Source organism: Neomonachus schauinslandi, chromosome 14 (assembly GCF_002201575.2).
Source record: "Neomonachus schauinslandi chromosome 14, ASM220157v2, whole genome shotgun sequence".
Classification (NCBI taxonomy): domain Eukaryota; kingdom Metazoa; phylum Chordata; class Mammalia; order Carnivora; family Phocidae; genus Neomonachus; species Neomonachus schauinslandi.
This window is the reverse complement of record NC_058416.1, coordinates 66,371,890-66,391,197: the sequence shown is the minus strand read 5'-3', so window position 1 is coordinate 66,391,197 and position 19,308 is coordinate 66,371,890. Positions and strand designations below refer to the sequence as shown.

The following is a 19,308-nucleotide window of genomic DNA, read 5'->3' as shown; positions in this document are numbered from 1 at the left end:
TTCTTCTTCTTCTTCTTCTTCTTCTTCTTCTTCTTCTTCTTCTTCTTTCTCTTTTTCCTTATCTGGCTGTTTATTGAAACGTTTCATTCTGGATTCATTCGTGATCTTTTTGTTTTGTTAATTTTACTAAGTTTTTAAGTTTTTTTTTTTTAAGATTTTATTTATTTATTTGACAGAGAAAGAGAGAGCACAAATAGGCAGAGTGGCAGGCAGAGGGAGAGGGAGAGGCAGGCTCTCTGCTGAGCAGGGAGCCAGATGTGGGGCTCGATCCCAGGACCCCAGGATCATGACCTGAGCCGAAGGCAGACGCTTAACCAACTGAGCCACCCAGGCGCCCCTAAGTTTTTTTTTTTTTAAGATTTTATTTATTTGACAGAGAGATAGCGAGAGCAGGAGCACAAGCAGGAGGAGTCGGAGAGGGAGAAGCAGGCTTCCCACAGAGCAGGGAGCCCGATGCGGGGCTCGATCCCAGGACCCTGGGATCATGACCTGAGCCGAAGGCAGACGCTTAACGACTGAGCAACCCAGGCAACCCAAGTTTTTAAGTTTTAATTCCAGTGCATAATGTACAGTGTTATATTAGTCTCAGCTTTTGATACTCCACTTTCAGTAGTACATGGAACAACTAGATGGAAGATCAACAAGAAAATAGAGGATTTGAACAACGTTGTAAGCCAACAGACATCTCTAGAACAGTCCATCCACCAACAATAGCAGTGTACACATTCTTCTCAAGTGCACATGGAACATTTCCCAGGATAGACCCTGGTAGGTTGTAGGTGATAAAACCGGTCTTACTAAACTTAAAGGGATTGAAATAATACAAAGTATATTCTCTAACCACAAAGGACTGAAACAAGAAAGCAATCACAGAAGCAAATTCGGGGAATTCACAAATCTGTGGAAATTGGACATGTTCCTAAATAGTCAGTGGGGCAAAAGAAGAAATCACAAAAGAAATTAGAAAATATTTAAGATGAATGGAAACGAAAGCACAACATGCCGAAACTTGTGGGCAATGATGTCTTGGATATTGCACCAAAGGCACAGATAACAAAAGAAAAAAATAGACAAATCAGACTACATCAAATTTAAAACTTACATGAGTCAAAGGACACAATCGAGAGTGAAAAGGCAGTACACAGAATGGGAGAAAATATTTGCAAATCAAATACGTGATACAGGATTGATATTCAGAGTGTACAAAGAACTCCTACAACTCAAAACCAAAAATCCCAACCCGGGGGGTGGGTGGCGCCTGGGTGGTATAGTCGGCTGAGTGTCCGACTCTCGATTTCGCTCAGGTCATGATCTCAGGGTCCTGGGATCGAGCCCCATGTTGGGCTCCACACTCAGCGGGGAGTCAGCTTGAGATTCTCTCTCTCCCTCTGTCCGCCCCCACTCGCGCATGTGCTCTCTCTCTCTCTCAAATAATAAATAAAATCTTAAAAAAAAAACAACAAAACCAACCCAGTTAAAAAATGGGCGAAGGACTTGAACAGCCATTTCCCCAAATGACCAACGAGTACATGAAAAAAATGTTCAAAATCACTCATCATTAGGGAAATGAAAACCAAAACCATAATGAGAAGCCACTTCACATCCATTGTGATGTCTATTATTAAAATGTTCCCAAGGTCCGTCTTTCCCTTTTATGGCTGAATGCTGTTCCATTGTATGGATAGACCATGTTTTGTTTATTCATATGTCGATGGACAAATGTTGTTTCTACCTTTTAACTATTGTAAATAATGCTGCCATGAACATAAGTGTACAAATAGGTCCTTGAGATCTTATTTTCAATTCTTTGGTTATATACCCAGAAGTGGAATTACTTGATTATATGGTAATTCTGTTTTTCATTTTTTGAGGCTACTCTGAATGGTGTTCCATAACAGCTGTGCCATTTTACCTTCCCACCAAGGGCACGAGGGTTCGGATTTCTCTACATCCTCACCCCCATTAGTATTTTCTGTTCTTTTAATTGTAGGCATCACAGTAGATGTGAGGGACTTGAACCTCCATTTCCCCACGTCCATGTCCCCAGAGTGGATGGGCGCCATCTGATCCATCGAGGGCCTGAATAGAACAAAAAGGCAGAGGAAGGTTGGAACCGCTCTCCCTCGGCCTGTCTGCTTGAGCTGGGACACTGATCGTCCTCTGCCCTGGGTGCGCCTGGTCCCCAAGCCTTCAGATTTGGACTAGAATCTACACCATTGAACCCCCCAGCTCTTGGGCCTTCAAACCACACCACCAGTCTGTGGGGCTTCCAGCCTGTGGATAACAGATGATAGGACTTCTCAGCCTCCATGATCACATGAGCCAATACCTTATAATAAGTCTCTAGATATTGCTCTATCTATCTGTCTGTTTTCTATCCATCCATCTATATCTCCTATTGGTTTTGTTTTTCTGGAGAACCCTGACTAATATAAAGGTCAAGGTCAAGAAGAACATAGGGGTCAGGGATGGGGTAACATTTTGTTTGAATGCAATTTTCCATTAATAATTTTAAGTATATAAGAACATCTATAATTTCACTAATTAAATTTTCCACCTGTGCATGTGCAAATCCACCATAAACGAAGTTTATGGCCGAGTTAAGGCACATGGGGAATATAATTTAATCAAGAGAGGAGGGAGGAGGATCTGGGGGGGGTATTTCCAAGAGACCGGAAGAAAGGGAGGCTCTGGGCATCAGGCTGAGCAGGTGTGAGGCTGAAGATGACGGGGAAGATGTGAAGGGGAGAGACGCAGGGGTATGGCCCAGGTGTCCCCAGGAGGCTGAGCCATCATTGCTCACTGGGCTCCTGTGTGTCCAGCCGGAAGGTCAGCCAGTTCGGAAGAGGAGCTGGTTGCTTCGGGTGAGTGATGCGGTTTGAAGTGATGGCCACTCACTCATTCATTCAAAATACCCTAGTGCTTAAAATGCCAGGCATTGTTTCCAGAAGCTTAAGATAAGCAAACCAAACAAAGGCGTGGGGCCTCTCCTGTCTGCTGTCCCATCCCTCACCACCGCACCCTCCACCCGGCTGAAGGAGCCTTTCTGAGCCCCCACCTCTGTAGGGGTCTGTGCCCCTTGTAGTCCTGGCCTGTGGTGGCTGAACGGCAGCTCTTTCAGGCAAAGGATGAGGCTGACCCCCCCCCCCCCCCGCCCAGAAGCTGACTGGGGCCAGAGGAGTGGCTCCATGGGACCCACAGAGAAACACCAGCCCTGACCAGCCCTGTCCATCTCTCCCTGCCTCATCAGCACCACTGGGAAGATGAGACCCCAGCTCATTGGCTATTCAGCAGCCTTTGACAGGGGTTGACCTTGGCAAAACCTCAGTCTGACTTGCAAATAGCCCAAAACACAATACCCAAGGGAAAGCCTTTGAAAAAGACATCTGTGTTACGTGTGGGAAGTCAGATTTCTCCAAGATACAGAGGCTGAGCAAAGCTCTTAAAAATATTTATATCAGAAACCACTAGAACACACACAAGCCTGACACATGCCTGTGGGGGGGGGCGGGGCTCAGGTTGTGCAGGCCGCTCTGTCTGGCCTGCCCTTTCATGCACCCCAGAGGTCCTCTCTTAGGATCGGCCACCACCTGGGTCATATAGGTAGCGCCTTCAACTGAAGCACAATCTCAATTTTATTTTATTTTATTTTTTAAAGATTTTATTTATTGTTTATTTGAGAGAGAGAGAGAGAGAGAGAGCATGAACGGGGAGTGGAGGGGCAGAGGGAGAGGGAGAAGCAGGTTCCCCATTGAGCAGGGAGCCCGATGCAGGTCTCGATCCCAGGACCCCAGGATCATGACCTGAGCTGAAGGCAGACACTTCACCGACTGAGCCACCCAGGTGCCCCACAATCTCAATTTTAAAAAGAAATCGAAGTTAAGCATTAAAAACAAAACCAATCAAATAAAATTCCCTTTCCATTCACTCAGGGAAAAGGCCAGAATTCTTAAAATGGCTTCCGGGCCCTCAGCCTGCCCCTCAGTGACCTTGTTCCTCCTATTCTCAGTACTCCTGGTCTGGCTGTTCAGAGACCATTCATAGAACATCCTGAGCACCCTTCCACCAGGCACCGCCCTGCCCTGGATGCCCTCACCCCGGTCTGGCCGTCCTCTTGTCTGCCTGGCTCACACCCTCCCCACAGCAGCTTCTGCTAAGGTGTCCCCCCCCCGAAAGGCCTGTCCTGCCCCAGATCAGGACAACATTCCCATGACCCTCTGTCCCAACCTTGCTTTATCACCACCTTACAGATGATATATTCGCTTAGTTGGTCAGTTTTTGTCTCCTTCCACCACAATGTGAGATCCCCGAGGGAAAAAGCACTGCCTCCTGACAACTGCGTCTTCTGTGCTGGATGTGCCTGTCAGTCGACACTCACTCAGTGTTTGTTGAATGAAGAAATGAAGTTCTTGTCCATTAGGGAAAAATAAGGGGGTGGGGGGGTGGGCAAGATGGATGAAGGTGGTCAAAAGGTAAAAACTTCTGGGGAGGCCTGGGTGGCTCAGTCGGTTAAGCGTCTGCCTTCAGCTCAGGTCATGATCTTGGGGTCCTGGGATCCAGCCCCGTGTCTCCCTCTCCCTCTGCCGCTCTCCCTGCTTGTGCTCTCTTTCTCTCTCTCTCTCAAATAAATAAATAAAATCTTAAAAAAAAAAAAGGTACAAGCTTCCAGTTGTAAGAGAAGTAAGTCCTAGGGATATAATGTACAGCATGGGGACTATAGTTAACAACACTGTAATGTATATATTTGAAAGTTAAGAGAGTTGATCTTAAAGGTTCTCATCACAAGAAAAATATAACTATGTGTGGTGATGGTAGTTAACCAAACTTGCAGTGGGAATCATTTTGCAATAGATACATATAATCATATTGCACACCTAAAATGAATACAGTGTTATATGTCAGTTATGTCTCAATTAAAAATACATTTTGATGTATGAAGCACGTCCAAAAAGAAGTGGGATGATATTTCAGATGAGATTGGGTGGTATGGTCGTAGACATGATATTTCAAATATTAAATGAAATTCAAGATTCTGTTTATTTTGGGGTATTTATATTTTTCTGGATGTACAACATTTTGGATTATAGATACATAGCTGATTTTCCCTTTGTTGTGGTAATGTTTTGCCATTTAATTAAACTGTAAGAAGCTAATCATTTTACTCTTCTTAATAGCAAAAATAATTTGAAAGTGTTTTATTTATCTTAGCCAATGAGAGAAGCACATTAGATTGAACATCAATAATATAATTGCTTGTTCTCTGAACAAATAAGAGCAGAAGAGACTCATCAGTCCCTTAAAGAGTGAAATTTGAAGCACAATATAAGCATGTAGTTAAGTCTTTTTTTATTAAGCCTTACCAGAACTTGCCACATTTAAAAAAATGCAACTACTTATCTTCTCTGTATGCAAAGATATATTTCAGATATATTGAACAGCTAAAAGCAAAGCAAAATAAACAGAAAAAAGGTGCATTAAAATTTTTTTTATTGGGGCGCCTGGGTGGCTCAGTCGTTAAGCGTCTGCCTTCAGCTCAGGTCATGGTCCCAGGGTCCTGGGATCGAGCCCCGCATCGGGCTCCCTGCTCGGCGGGAAGCCTGCTTCTCCCTCTCCCACTCCCCCTGCTTGTGTTCCCTCTCTCGCTGTGTCTTTCTCTGTCAAATAAATAAAATCTTAAAAAAAAATTTTTTTTTATTAAGTAAACTCTACACCCAACGTGGGGCTTGAACTCAGGACCACAAGATCAAGAGCCCATGCTCCACTGACAGAGCCAGCCAGGCACCCCAAGTTAGTGCATTTTCAAACCTAGAATTAGGAAGGGTTATGTAACAAGACGCAGGAGCCAAGAAAGAAAAGATGGAAACGTTCGGCTGCCCGGAACGAACCCCCCATCTGTTCGTTCTTCGGCCACCCCATCTCTCAGAGCAGCTTTGGCAGCTCCAGAGTTTGAATCACTGTCGGATGCTGGGGTTTGGGATCTAAGAACCCCATCGGGGAAAGACTGAAATTTGACCTGTGGCCAGCAGGAGGCGCTGTGGCCTTGTCCCAGGGTGTTCGCATGAGGGCGACTCCTAGCAGCCTACCGGTCTCGGATTGGGCTTCAGGCTCACTGATGGGGACTCAGTGGCAGAGTCCACGGCACCTAGACTTGCGTACTGACCCAGCAGCTGCTTCCTCCCTGTCCCTGTCATGGGGAAAACCCTGTGTCAAGCCCCAACCATCCCAGTGTCCCAGATTAGTGCTGATTTTGAAGGGTGCTCCTCTGCCTCACCCTCCCCGTCTGTAGCTGTGGCCACCACCTACGTGCAGACAACCAGCCAATCATTATGGGCAGTGTTCATCTTCTTTGCAATGTTATTTTCCCATTTCTGTTGACTTCCCTCTACGCTCCACAATCTTACAAACTATAAACCAAAATAGACACATTATCAGATTTCTCTAGAGCAGCTTTCTCCTCCTCAGTCCCTTGGGGGTGGCTTTGTACAGTTTTGGTTGAGCTCAGCTAAACCACGTTAGCAGAATTCTCTTCCCTGCACGGCTTGGCTAGGGTGAGGTGTAGGGGAACACTTATGGAAGATCTGGAAGTTGAATGCAATGCTGCCATCACCGTTTCTGTGCCAGCTTCTTCCACGGGTCACCGCCAGCACCGAGGTTGATGTGGGAGAGGAGATGGGTATCCAACTGCGATCTGATCCCAACTATGGATGTGGATGACCTCGAGCGAGCAAAGGCTCAACACTAGAGGAGATGCAGTAGCCTGCGAAGATTGCTCCACCGCTCACGCCACGGCATAACACCCACCCTCAGAGTAATCCCTTGTTCTGCATCCCTCGCAGTGATTCTGCTTCTCTAGTCAACCCTGACAGACACTCACCTAGACCCAGACCCTCGGTCTACACATCAGGACTCTCCATCTGCCTCCAACATCTTTCGAATTAACATAGTCCTTTTGGTTTCCACTGCTAGTACCTTCATTCAGCCTCTGGAGATTGTAGTAGATGCTGTCAGGGACCTGCCTGTATTCCCTCAACACTTGCATTTCTGTTTGACTTTTAGTTGCTATCACCCGGGCATCTCTGGCCACCAGCAGCATCTGTGCCTGTGTGCAGGGGAGGACAGGGGTGCAAGAAATTAGCTCCTCCCAGAAGCAGCTCTCAACGAATGACCAATGAGAGTTGGTACATAGACACCTCAGTTCTCCCACCTTTCCACAGCGATAGTCTGAGGTTTGTGTTCTAGAATGTTTCCCAGGGGTCCCCAGTGGGATTAAACTCCAGTTGCCCAAGAGTGGTAACTTGTTTTCCTGCCATCCTTCCCTTCCTTATCCATGTTTCGTAGGATCACCTCCTAAATAAGCTACTTGCATTTGATTCGGGATCTGATTCTTGTGAAACCCTAAGTAGATGATTGTGTTATAGGTGGTCATAAGGAGCAAATCTTCAGAGTGAAATTCTGGAATTGGATAGCTCACCAGCCAAATAGAAGTAAGGACTCTAGCATGCTCAGTTCCCCAAGTAATAAGACATTTACCTAATAAGACCTTTGCGTGTGGTGGATCTGCAAGTTCAGATGGAAGGGGTTGCATTGACTAATGCAGTATCTCCAACATTTGAGCAATATGGCGGAAATGATCACTAAAAAACAGTGGAGTGGGTTGGTTGTTGCTAAATGCCAACAGCACCAGAAGAAAATGGTGGGCTCAGGACAGCCAACTGATGTGGGAGACAGATGGCTTCTAGGCAGTGCTTAGAGACCTTTGTAACCTGTGGGCAGAGGGAAGGTCAAGATCTGGGGGCAGAGTGTAATGGAGAAACAAGTCAACAGATTTCACAGCCCCAGCGTCTCTGACACCAAAGTCAGGCTGTGATAGGGAAGGCATGGGACCTGGGACTTGGCATGGGCACATCTAGCTGCATACACTTAACCGGTAACTCTGATTCCCTAAAACCTCTGGGCCAAGAGGCTTCCTCCTTCCTACAGGTCTGGAGCTTCCAACTTTTATCTGGAGACATTGCGGAGACCTCACCCACAGGCTGGTTCAGGATTATGCTTGCCTTACTCAAGAAATGTCCCACATCCCATCATTTCTTTTGGACTAATAAGAAACCTCAAGTCTCAAAATGACCTGACATGAGTACTATCTCTGGATGACAGGAGGAATGACCAAAAAGGACCTAGGAGTTCATGCCTAGATGTGTCTTGAGGTTGTTGGATCAAGAGGAGGGTAAAAAGCTGGATGGGGAGAGTTTATTGATCCTGGTGCAGTCCCCTCATGATTAAGGCACCTAGGGTCTGGTCCTAATGGGATGGTGATTGAAACTTGGATAAATGGGACCTTACTGTCAAAAAGATGGGGATGCTGGAACTTCCTCAACCTTGAGGAACAGGGTCAAAATGATCAGAGAGAGGTGTTCATGCTATAGTGGGCTTATTATGAAGGACCAGAGAAACACCAGTGGACTGTTTTCCAGAGGGCTCAGATGACACTCCCTTCCTGAAATGAAGCTGATGGGAGGCGCTGCCACTCTGGAGACGCTCAGTTGTGGCTGTCTTCCACAGGCTGGGGCTCGTGGTGGGCATGCTGCCATGGAATTGGACTAGTCTATTTCAATGAGTATGGCAGGAGCCCCAGTGACAGCACCAAAGCACAGAGACCAGGTGGAAGTACTTACTGGGAAGGGAGTATGGTGGCCTCATGCAAGTGCCCCTCCTGGATTTCCTTCCAGAGCTCCTGGGGGGAGGGCTGAGAGAAGACAATTGAATGACAGCCCTCAGCTGCTTCATCCAGGCTGTTCCCATCACTTTACTGGCCGAGTTACAAGTGATGGACCACTCCTCCCCACGTGGACACCCCTAATGGATAACTTTTGCCTGGGGACTCCCCATCAGTGTGGATAAGATTTTCCTAGAACTGCAACCTAAGACTCTTCTTCACCATTCCTTCTTTCCGTTTCTCCTTTCCCAGGTCTCAGACCAGTAGTATGGTCTGAGGGCTATCCCTACCGATTCCTGCCCCTTCCCCCTTACAGCTATTTGCCCTAAAAACTCTGGTGCATATCCAGTCCCAGCGTGGTGTTTAACCCTCAGAAGATTCAAACTGACACAGGCAGAAAAGTTGATATGGCAACCAAGAGACTCTGGTCCACAGGGACATATGGAAATGATTAATCTACCACGGTGCACCAAGGTATCAGATGTAGGGGCAGTCACATATGGGTTGACTAGTGATCGCAAGTGGGTGAGTCATACCAATGATTCAGCCACACCAGTGGAGAGTCACGAGTCCTTCCCAGTTTCCAGATATAAGCTATTCCCAGATCCAGAACAAATCAATAGGAAAGCCAGGTGTACTTGAGGGAGGACCTTACGATATTTCAGAAATCCTTCCCCAAGGGGATCCTCCCATTATTTACCCAATAACTGACAGGAAATGGGAATATCCAGACACTTTTGGGAGCTGTTGACACAGCCTCTGAGGTGATACAGAAGGCAGGGCAACAAAAATGCCATCCTGTTCATTTGCAGGTAACTATAATACAGAGGACTGGTGATTAATGGATTCCTCTCCCATGTCAGTTTCACACTGTGTCCAATGGATCTGCAAAACTGGCTGGTGATCATTTCCTGTTTCTGGACATACAATTTGTATGGACATACTTAGCTGGTAGAATCCTCATGTTCATTCATGACCTGTGGAGTAGGAGCCATTATGATGGAAAGGGCCAAATTCAAGCTCCTGAAATCATGCCTCACCCTCACAAAGCCAATGTAAGTCATCAAAAAACAATGTGGGGGCACCTGGGTGGCTCAGTCAGTTGGGCGTCCAACTCTTGGTTTCGGCTCGGGTCGTGATCTCGGGGTTGTGGGGTTGAGCCCTGTGTGGGGCTCTGGGCTCGTTACCGAGACTGCTTGAGATTCTCTGTCTCTCCTTCTCCATCTGCCCCTCCCCCTGGTCTCTCGCTCTCTCTCTCAAATAAATAAATAAAAATAAAATCTTTCTTTTTTTTTAAGATTTTATTTATTTATTTGAGAGAGAGAGAGAGATAGCAAGAGAGGGAGTGGCAGAGGGAGAAGCAGGCTTCCTGCCGAGCATGGAGCCCGATGCGGGGCTCGATCCCAGGACCCTGGGATCATGACCCGAGCCGAAGGCAGTCACTTAACCAACTGAGCCACCCAGGCACCCCAAAAATAAAATCTTTCTTAAAAACAAACAACAACAACAACAAAAACCAATATGGCACTCTAGGTGGAATTGCAAAATGTGTTCCCAACCCCAAAACTTTAAGTAGATACAGGGATCCCCATCTTTTAAATCACTCATCTGGTCCCTGAAAATTCTACTTAGATTAGGGTTGAGAATGGTGGTAAACTTAATCAAGTGGCAACCCTAGTTATTCCAGATGTGGTATCATTACTAGGACAGATCAACGTGGCACTTAGTATGTGAAAATTTTTTTTTTAACATCTGGCATACTGAGATATAATTTAGATATATGAAAATGCATCCTCTTTAGTGTATGGTTCAGAGTTTGAATAAATGCATTCAGTCTTGTAGCCACCACCGCAATCAAAATATAGAATAGTTCCATAACCCCTAAAAACCCGTCATGCTCCTTTGTCATCACCCCATCCCTCCACCTGCAACCCCTAGCAATCAACTGGTCTCTCTTTTTTAATCCCCATAGTTTTGCATTTTTAGAGTGTCATGTAAATGGAATCATACAATATGTAGCCTTTTTGAAATTGGTTTCTTTCACATAGCCTACTGCCCTTGAGACCATCCATGTCTTGCATATATCAGCGGTCATTCATTCCTTTGTGTGGCTGAGTTATTATTCCACTGTATGAATGTTCCAGTTTGTTTATCCATTCACCAATCAAAGGACAGGTCTGTTAGCAGTTTTTGGTGATTATGAATAAAGCCACTGTAAACATTTGTGTAAAGATATGTCTTCTTTTCCCTTGGGTAGATATCTAAGAGTGAGATTGTTGAGTCATAAGTAAGTGTACATTTAACTTTATATGAAACTGCCAAATTGTTTTCTAAAATAGCTGTATCGTCATGCAATGCCTTTAGTAATGTATGAGTGTTCTAGTTGCTCCACATCCTTTAAGCATTTAGCATTGTTAGATTTTTAATTTTAGCTATTCTAATAGATGTCTAGTGTTATCTTGTTGTGAATTTAATTTGTTGGTTTTGGTTTTGTTTTGTTTTAAGTAGGCTCCATACCTTGCATGGAGTCCAACGCAGGGCTTGAACTCTCAATCCTATGATCAAGACCTGAGCTGAGATCAGGAGTCATATGCTTAACTGACGGACCCACCCAGGCGCCCTTAATTTGTGGTTCTAATTCCTTAATGATTGACAATACTGAGTATCTTTTCATGTACTTACTTGCCTTCTCTATATCTTTGTTAGTGAAGTATCTGTTCAAAACATTTCCCTTATTAAAATTGAGTGGATTGTTTTCTCATTATTGAGTTTTGAGAGTTCTTTATGTATTCTAGATACAAGCCCTTTATCAGGTATATATTTCGCAAATATCTTCTCCCAGGCTGTGGCTTGTATTTGAATTTTGAATTTTCTCACCAGTGTTGTTTTTTTTTTTTTTAAGATTTTATTTATTTATTTGACAGAGAGATAGAGAGAGAGCACAAGTAGGCAGAGAGGCAGGCAGAGGGAGAGGGAGAAGCAGACTCTCCACTGAGCAGGGAGCCTGATGCGGGGCTTGATCCCAGGACCCCAGGATCATGACCTGAGCCGAAGGCAGCCACTTAACCGACTGAGCCACCCAGGCGCCCCTCACCAGTGTCTTTTGAAGAGCTGACATTTTTTCATTTTTATGAAGTTATCAACCTGTTATTTTATGGACAGACAGTACTTTTGTTGTTCTATCTAAGAAATCTTTGCCTAACTTGAAGTCACAAAGATTTTCTACTAGAAGTTTTATAGTTTTAGGATTTCTATTTAGGGCTATGGGATATTTTGAAATAATTTTTGGATATGATACTACCCAAATGTTTGTTAATGAGAGAATGGTTATACAAATGTGGTAATCCATTCCATGGAATATTGTGCAGCCATAAAAGAGAATGAACTATTGATACATGCAGCGAATTGGGTGAACTTCAAGGGAATTATGCTGAATGGAAAAAGCTAGCCTCAAAAGGTTACCTACTGTATGATTCTATTTCTAGGACCCTCTCGAAAGGACGTAAAAATTAAAGAGATGGAGAACAGATTAATGCTTGCAAGGGTTGGGAATGGGAAGGATGAGGGGATGGATGTAACTATAAGGGGTTAGCATGAAGGAGCCTTGTGGTGATGGTAGAGCTAAATATCTTGATTGGTGGTGATCGTGCCAAGATATACATGTGATTACATTGGCACACACACACAACACACACACACACATTCACAAATGAGTGCAGGTAGAATTGGAGAAAATGGAGTAAGCTCTGGATTATACCAATGTCAATTTCCTGGTATTGATACTGTACTATAATTATGCAAGATGCTAACATTGGAGGAAGTTGGAGAAAATGTGCATGGAACACCCTTGTACATTACTTTGCAACTTCATGTAAATCTATAATTATTTCAAAATTAAAAGTTTGGAAAAATTCAGTTGCAGTTGTTTTGACATGTTCTCCTAAAAAGCCACAATATCATGATCCCATCTAAGAAAATTATTATAATCCCATAATAGCTAATATCTGCTTCACAGTCAAATTTCCATAATGGTCCACAAGATGGCTGTTATTTATAGTGACTATTTTTTGTTTGGTTTGGTCTTCAGAGAAGATTTAATCTCAGTTCCTATATTCTAGTTACTTGTTAGATCTCTTTGGACTCTTTTCATCTCTAAGTGTCTACACCTTTTCTTTCTTGATACTCACTTTTTGAAGCATCCAAGCCAATTTTCTTTTCTAGCGTTCCACAGTCTGGGTTTGTCTGGCTGTTTTCCAGGGGCCCCTGTATTTCCTGAGAACTGGCAGTAAAGGCTGGAAGCTTGAGTTTCTTCAGGTGCAATGTTTCCAGCTCCCTGGGCATAGAGTGCTTCCTGTTATGCCCTCCAGAAGGGACCGGTGTTGGGTCGTCCCATTAAGAGAGCAGCCAGGGTTGAGCACCACATGGGGGGTGACAGCCAACTTTCTCCAGTGGAAATGTCTGTGTTCCCTTTGTGACTAGAGTATGTGGGGTGACACTTCGCACACTCTGTGTCCCGGTAACCAAACACCCAATGGTTTTGGCTCTCATTTATGGTCCTTGCCTTAATCATTACTATGATCACATTAAGGGTTGCAAAAGAATGATTTTCTCATCGCAGGGGTCTTTCTCCATGTGTGAGACCCATTTCTCTATTCAGTGTATTCTAAATCATCATCCCCTTGAGAAGTAGTTGGAATGAAAATTTGCCCACATTTTTTAAATACCAAAAATAAAATTAAATGTACTGTTTTTGACACCTCCACATGTTCCTGATTACAGACCAATCTGAATGGGCTTGTACTGGTCAAAGACAGAAAAACTTCTAATAGTTGCAATGGATTTAAACACCTCAAATATGCTTATACTCATGGGCTTATCATGACACTAGCAAATCAAAGTTGGATGAAGCTGGCACACTGACTTGTTATTTTGATAGTTGGTAAATAAGAGGGAAAAAAAATCAAACATTTATCTTGCCTTTACCTTACACATAGTTCCTCAGCGGACTGAATCACTGATGAGGGCAAGTTTTCTTACCAAAGCGAAGGAGGAATGCAGGAATGAGGACATCTCCAGCTTGCATCCAGTAACAAAGGAATGGACTAGGGCATTGTGCTTACGTCACAAAAACACAACTTAGAATGAAATGCAAGGGCCCCCCATGTCCTAATGGGTGACCTCATGTTAATTCCACCACCCTTGTTATGTGGGGCCACCTCCCCCAGCTCATCTTGCCAAACCGTGTCACAGCCATACAGAGCTGGCCTTCTGTATGCTCCGAGAGCCCCTTGCATTTTCACTCTATCTGATTGGCATGCTCCATCCCCCAAGACCCCTGGGTCTTCCTCAGATGTCAGAGGTCTCAGATCAGAATGTTGGGTCCTCCGTCTTCAGTACCACTGGTGCCATATCCAAGCCCACTGGGTTCTGTGTTTCTGTGTCAAATTTGGGATCTGTGTCAAGCATTTCTGTGCATAGACCACAGTTCTTAGCACCCCAGGTTCTTGTCTTGTGTCACAGCTGGGAGCGTTGTAGATGCTTAGATGTGGCAGGGGGTCAGGGAGCTCTTTGCCAGATCCCAACAATCTGGGAACCCCACCCTCTCTGGCATCTCTCTCCTCTGTTACTGATTCAGAAAGTTCCCCAAATGTTCCCTTCCTTGCATTGGCCTATTTTTTTTTTTAAGATTTTATTTATTTATTTGAGACAGAGAGAATGAGAGAGAGAGAGAGAGAGCACATGAGAGGGGGGAGGGTCAGAGGGAGAAGCAGGCTCTCTGCCGAGCAGGGAGCCTGATGCGGGACTCGATCCCGGGACTCCAGGATCATGACCTGAGCCGAAGGCAGTCGCTTAACCAACTGAGCCACCCAGGCACCCTAACCTATTTTGACCTTTTCCTTCCCACACACTCCCGGGTGCTATATATAATCACCAGCTTCAAATGCAAGGCACCAGAGGAGTGTGTGTGTGTGTGTGTGTGTGTGTGTGTGTGAGAGAGAGAGAGAGAGAGAGAGAGACAGACAGACAGACAGACAGCCCGACAGAATGTGGCCAGTCACTGATGTGACATGGTTTCCCTTCTTAGGGAATCACAATGACCCCAGCCATCTCAGGGAATCCTAGAATGGCAGGGTCTTTGGAACTCAAGAATTCATTCAGTCATGTGATCAATTTCTCATTCATCTATTCGTTCAACTCTGTCAGCACCTTGTGTTTATCAGACACATCAAATGAGTAGAATGGATCTTGCCCACCAAGAATTTGCAGATTAGTAAAGGAGAGAGACTTGCAAAATAAATTTAGATCTGTGTGGTAGGTGCTTAGTTAGGAAAACACAATGTTTACACACAGAAGGAAGCTGGTAACTGCGTAAAGAGGTCAGGGAAATCTTGCCCAAGGAGTGAGATTTGAGATTGTTGTGGAACCCTGAGTTGGGAAGCCAGCTGGAGGACACTGTAAAGGGACAGAAAGTCCTGTCCGCAAATGAACGGCTTGGAAAAAGAGTTGGAGGCAACCGAGGGAATGAGGTGTTGGATCAGTTGCAGATGCTTAATGAGGCAGAAACACTTAGGGGGAGCTGTATAAGACATGGGACTTGGAACCAAATCTGGGCCAGCCTCCAAAGGCTGCGTCATGTTAAGGAGTCTGAATTTTTCCCTTCAATCTGTACTGTCCTGCTCAAGCCACAGGCAGCTGTTGGTCACTCGGAATGTGGCTGGTCCAAATTGAGATGAGCCACGAGTATAAAATACACACTGGATTTTGAAGATTTCATATGGAAAAAAAAGTTTAAAATCATCATAGCTAATTTTTATATTGACTGCATTCTGAAATGATAACATTTGGGATGTGTTGGCTTAAATAAAATGCACCATTAAAAATCATTTCACTTGTTTCTTTTTACCTTTTTAAAAAAATGTAGCCAACAGAAAGTTAAAAACTATAGATGTAGTTTTTTTTTTTTTAGATTTTATTTATTTATTTGAGAGAGAGAATGAGATAGAGAGAGCATGAGGGGGGAGGGTCAGAGGGAGAAGCAGACTCCCTGCTGACAGCAGGGAGCCCGATGCGGGACTCGATCCCGGGACTCCAGGATCATGACCTGAGCCGAAGGCAGTCGCTTAACCAACTGAGCCACCCAGGCGCCCTAGATGTGGTTTGCATAGGTGACTTCGAAGGTGGGAGACAATCAAAGGTTAGGGAGGGGGAGTGCAGGCAAGGCTGAATCTGGGAGTAATGAGGAGGCAGAACGGAGGGCACAGGCTGCAGCAGTGGGGACAGGCAGGAAGCCAGATAATGGTCAAGGTGAGAAATGACTCAGGCTAAAGGAAAGGACTTGACAGAGGCAGGCCAGGCCTGGTGACTGATGAGAAAATAATATAATAATAAGAACGCAGTGCATTTGAGGAAGTAGAAGCTCAGAGGGCACTTAGAACATGGCATGAGCTGAGACCATTGTTTTACACCTGTGAAAGGTCCAGTACTGACATGCGCCCACCTCTCTGGAGGACCCCTTGGGAAATGGATGTTCTCAGCCAAGTTTGGGATCACAGGACAGATAACCTGCCTGGCACCTCTCTGAGTATGAGGCATGTCCCCCCTAGGTTCTTATGTACGGGGTCCCTTTCTGCAGGGCATGTCCTGACCCACCACCTAGGGGCTCAGGGTGCTGCACAATGGGTCAGGGCTGCAGACACCCACTGTTTCCTCTTCACCCAATAAGCCCGTTAGCAAGGCTACGCCCCCCTGCCTCCAGGTTTTTCCATGGGTCTAGAGGTTTCCATGGAGTTGTCAGGCAGGAGGATCAAGGTTGACCTTGATTGCCCCACCAGGCGCGGCTTGATTGAAACCCAGCGGCAGGGGGGTTCCTTGGAGCAGGGGTCAGCAAGCTGCATGCATATCTGGTGCAGCCCTATGTTTCCGTAATAAAGTTAAATAGGAACACAGCCATGCCTACCCGTTTACGTATTGTCTGTGACCGCTGCCACATTGTTTTAAGGACAGAATTGAGCAGTTGGGACAAAGATCACATGGCTCAAAAAGCCCAAATTATTTACTATATGGCCCTTTATAGAACATATTTACCAGCTCCTGCCACTCTCTTGCCCAGAAGAATCCATGCATTTCTTTCACCTGCATCAATGGTGTTTAATCAAGGTAATTTTGCCACCTTGGGGACGTTTGGCAATGTCTGGAGACATTTTTGGTTGTCATAATTAGGGGCAGGAAGGAGCAGGCATCCGTTGGATTAGAGGCCAGGGATGCTGCTCAACAGGACAGCCTCACCACACAGAACCATGTTCGAATGTCAGTAGAACCGAGGTGGAGTACCTGCCCTCCACCTATCACTCGGCACCTACTGTTTCCCCCCCAGAGGCTGGTTTAACCTGTAACCCCTGCACAATACAGCCTCCTGTCCTCAACAGGAGTGTCCCCCGGGTGCAGCCCCTGACCCCGTAGGACCTCCCAGAGCAGGGGCTTGGGGTCAAGCAGACTGTGAGCAGCCAGTCTCCTGGGCCCTTTACCCTATGTCGGTTCTTGGGTGCGGCCCACTCCTCCTGACCTTTCACAGAATATCTGGGGCCTCCCCAGTACAATTCAGCACACCAGGCACACCAAACTCAGCAAAGCAACTGCCCAGGACACAAGCAACTTTAATCCCCCAATCCGGCCTTCGGGGGGGGGGTCTAAGCAAGACTGCCAGACAAGAAGAAGCTGAGCCAGGACTCTTCTCCTCAGCCCTGTGAAGCTCATGGCCCAGGCCCTCCTTGCCCACACCCACCTCTCCCTGAGGATGCATGCTCGTCTGTCTTTAGTTCATGGTAAGTGTGTCCTGGGGTGCCTGCGACCCTGGAACAGCAGGCTCCTTTTCTTCCCTCCTTTTCTCCCTCACCTTCTCCATGCCCTGGGCTCCCACAGCACAGTAATACGTAGCCTCATCCTCAGGCTGCAGCTCAGCGATGCTCAAATACCCCGTGTTCTTGGCCACATCTTTGGATCCGGAGAAGCGAGGTGGGATCTTGAAGCCCTGGTTGTTGTCCGAGCGGGAGAAATATCTTAGCACGAATCTGGGAGGGTGGCCGGGCCTCTGCTGGTACCAGTAGATGTTATAAATGCTGACATCATGGTCTCTGCTCAAGGTGCAAGGCAGGTGGATTGTGGTTCCGAGGGACGAGGACATGGACGGCGGCTGGTTCAGCACTGGCTGAGAGCCACAGCCTGGGGACACAGAAGCACATGGGTATTTGGAGCAGAGGAGGGCAGGGGATGGGGCCGGGGGTGGTGAGCTCTGGGGTGTTCTCACCTATGCAGTGGACGAGGAGTGCGAGCAGGACAGGAGTCCAAGACATGGTGTAGACGTGCTGGGCTCTGTCTCCCTTGTGCTGTCACGGCTCCTGGGCCCTCTCAGGGCTGGGCCAGCACCCTCCTGTGCCCTCCCAGGGGTGGAGCCATTGCATGCCTGCTTCCTGGCCCCCACCATCCCGAACTTTCTAAAGTTTGCGCGTCGGTTGGGGAACGGTCCCATGGCTGCCTTTGTGGCTCTTGCCTCGGCCCCATGGAAGCGTTCGCGGAGGAAGCACCTGCTGGAAACTCACGGGCCAGTGCCCAGGAGGCCAGCCTGCAAGGTTGGGTCCCTGAGGTAGGGTAACCTCAACGTCCTCCTGAGGGAGCTGAACCCCACAGTAATATGGTTCTTGTCCAAATTTACATGCCTGGTGAACCAGTAGAGAGAACACAACCTCAGGGTGCTGAAAACACCTGCTTTGTGCAGCAGAAAATGCTGGGGCCCTGGGGTGAGTGGGATACTCTGTCCCCTTCCACGCTTCTGCCGCTCCCTCCCTCCAAACCCAGCCCCCTTTCCTCCTAGAATGAAGTAGCCGTGACTCCCAGCTTCCGAGAAAGAAGCACCAGGAGGGACTTTGGGCGGGGGGGCAGGTGCGGCCCAGGGCAGGTGGTGGCAGACGTAGCTCCCCCATCGGGTCCTGCAGGGGCCTGGCCCCAGCTTCCTGACCGCTCTCCTCTTCACAAGAGTCTGCCCAGGGAGCGGGTCCAGTAGTGTCCCCCTGGTCCTCGGCCCACTCCTTGGCCAGTCCCTGCACCTGCACAGGTTCTGTGTGTCCCATCCCTGCCCCACCTGCGTTTGACCCCGTCACCGAGCACGTCCGGGAGGCCTGAGGCCTACTCTCTGCTCCGCGCTGCTCACAAAGCCCTGCAGGTTGTGCGGCCGGAGGCTGTCAGAATGCTCAGATGAAGACTAATGTCCTTACGTTAATCAGGGTTCTCCAGAGGAACAGAACCACTAGGACATATATATACACACACACACATATATATATGAAGAGATTTATTATGAGAAACTGCCTCACTCAAGTATGGAGACTGAGAAGCCCCACGATCTGCCAGACGTCTGCAAGATCGTGCACCCAGCCATCCACAACCTGCCATCTTGCAGACCCGGGAAAGACAGTGGTGTAACTCAGTCTGAGTCCAAAGGCCTGAGAACCAGGGGAGTCGGTGGTGTGAAGCCCGGTCCAAGGGCAGGAGAAGACCAATGTCCCAGCTCAGCGGGCAGACAGGAAGCAGAAAAGGACCAA

The 19,308-nt window shown here is 46.8% G+C and overlaps 1 protein-coding gene across 1 annotated transcript in view; it reads right to left on the bottom strand.

The window, feature by feature from the left end:
* The window catches only part of LOC110578370 (immunoglobulin iota chain-like), an 18,836-nt gene extending 773 nt beyond the window's left edge, over positions 1–18,063 (bottom strand). Inside the window, exons 1-3 of the mRNA XM_021687899.1 lie at positions 18,018–18,063; positions 17,607–17,932; positions 6,970–7,099 (exon numbers count right to left, since the gene is read on the bottom strand). Coding sequence (XP_021543574.1) covers positions 6,970–7,099; positions 17,607–17,932; positions 18,018–18,063 — 502 coding nt within the window. The remainder of the gene's footprint in view (positions 1–6,969; positions 7,100–17,606; positions 17,933–18,017) is intronic.
* Between the last annotated feature and the right edge of the window lie 1,245 nt (positions 18,064–19,308).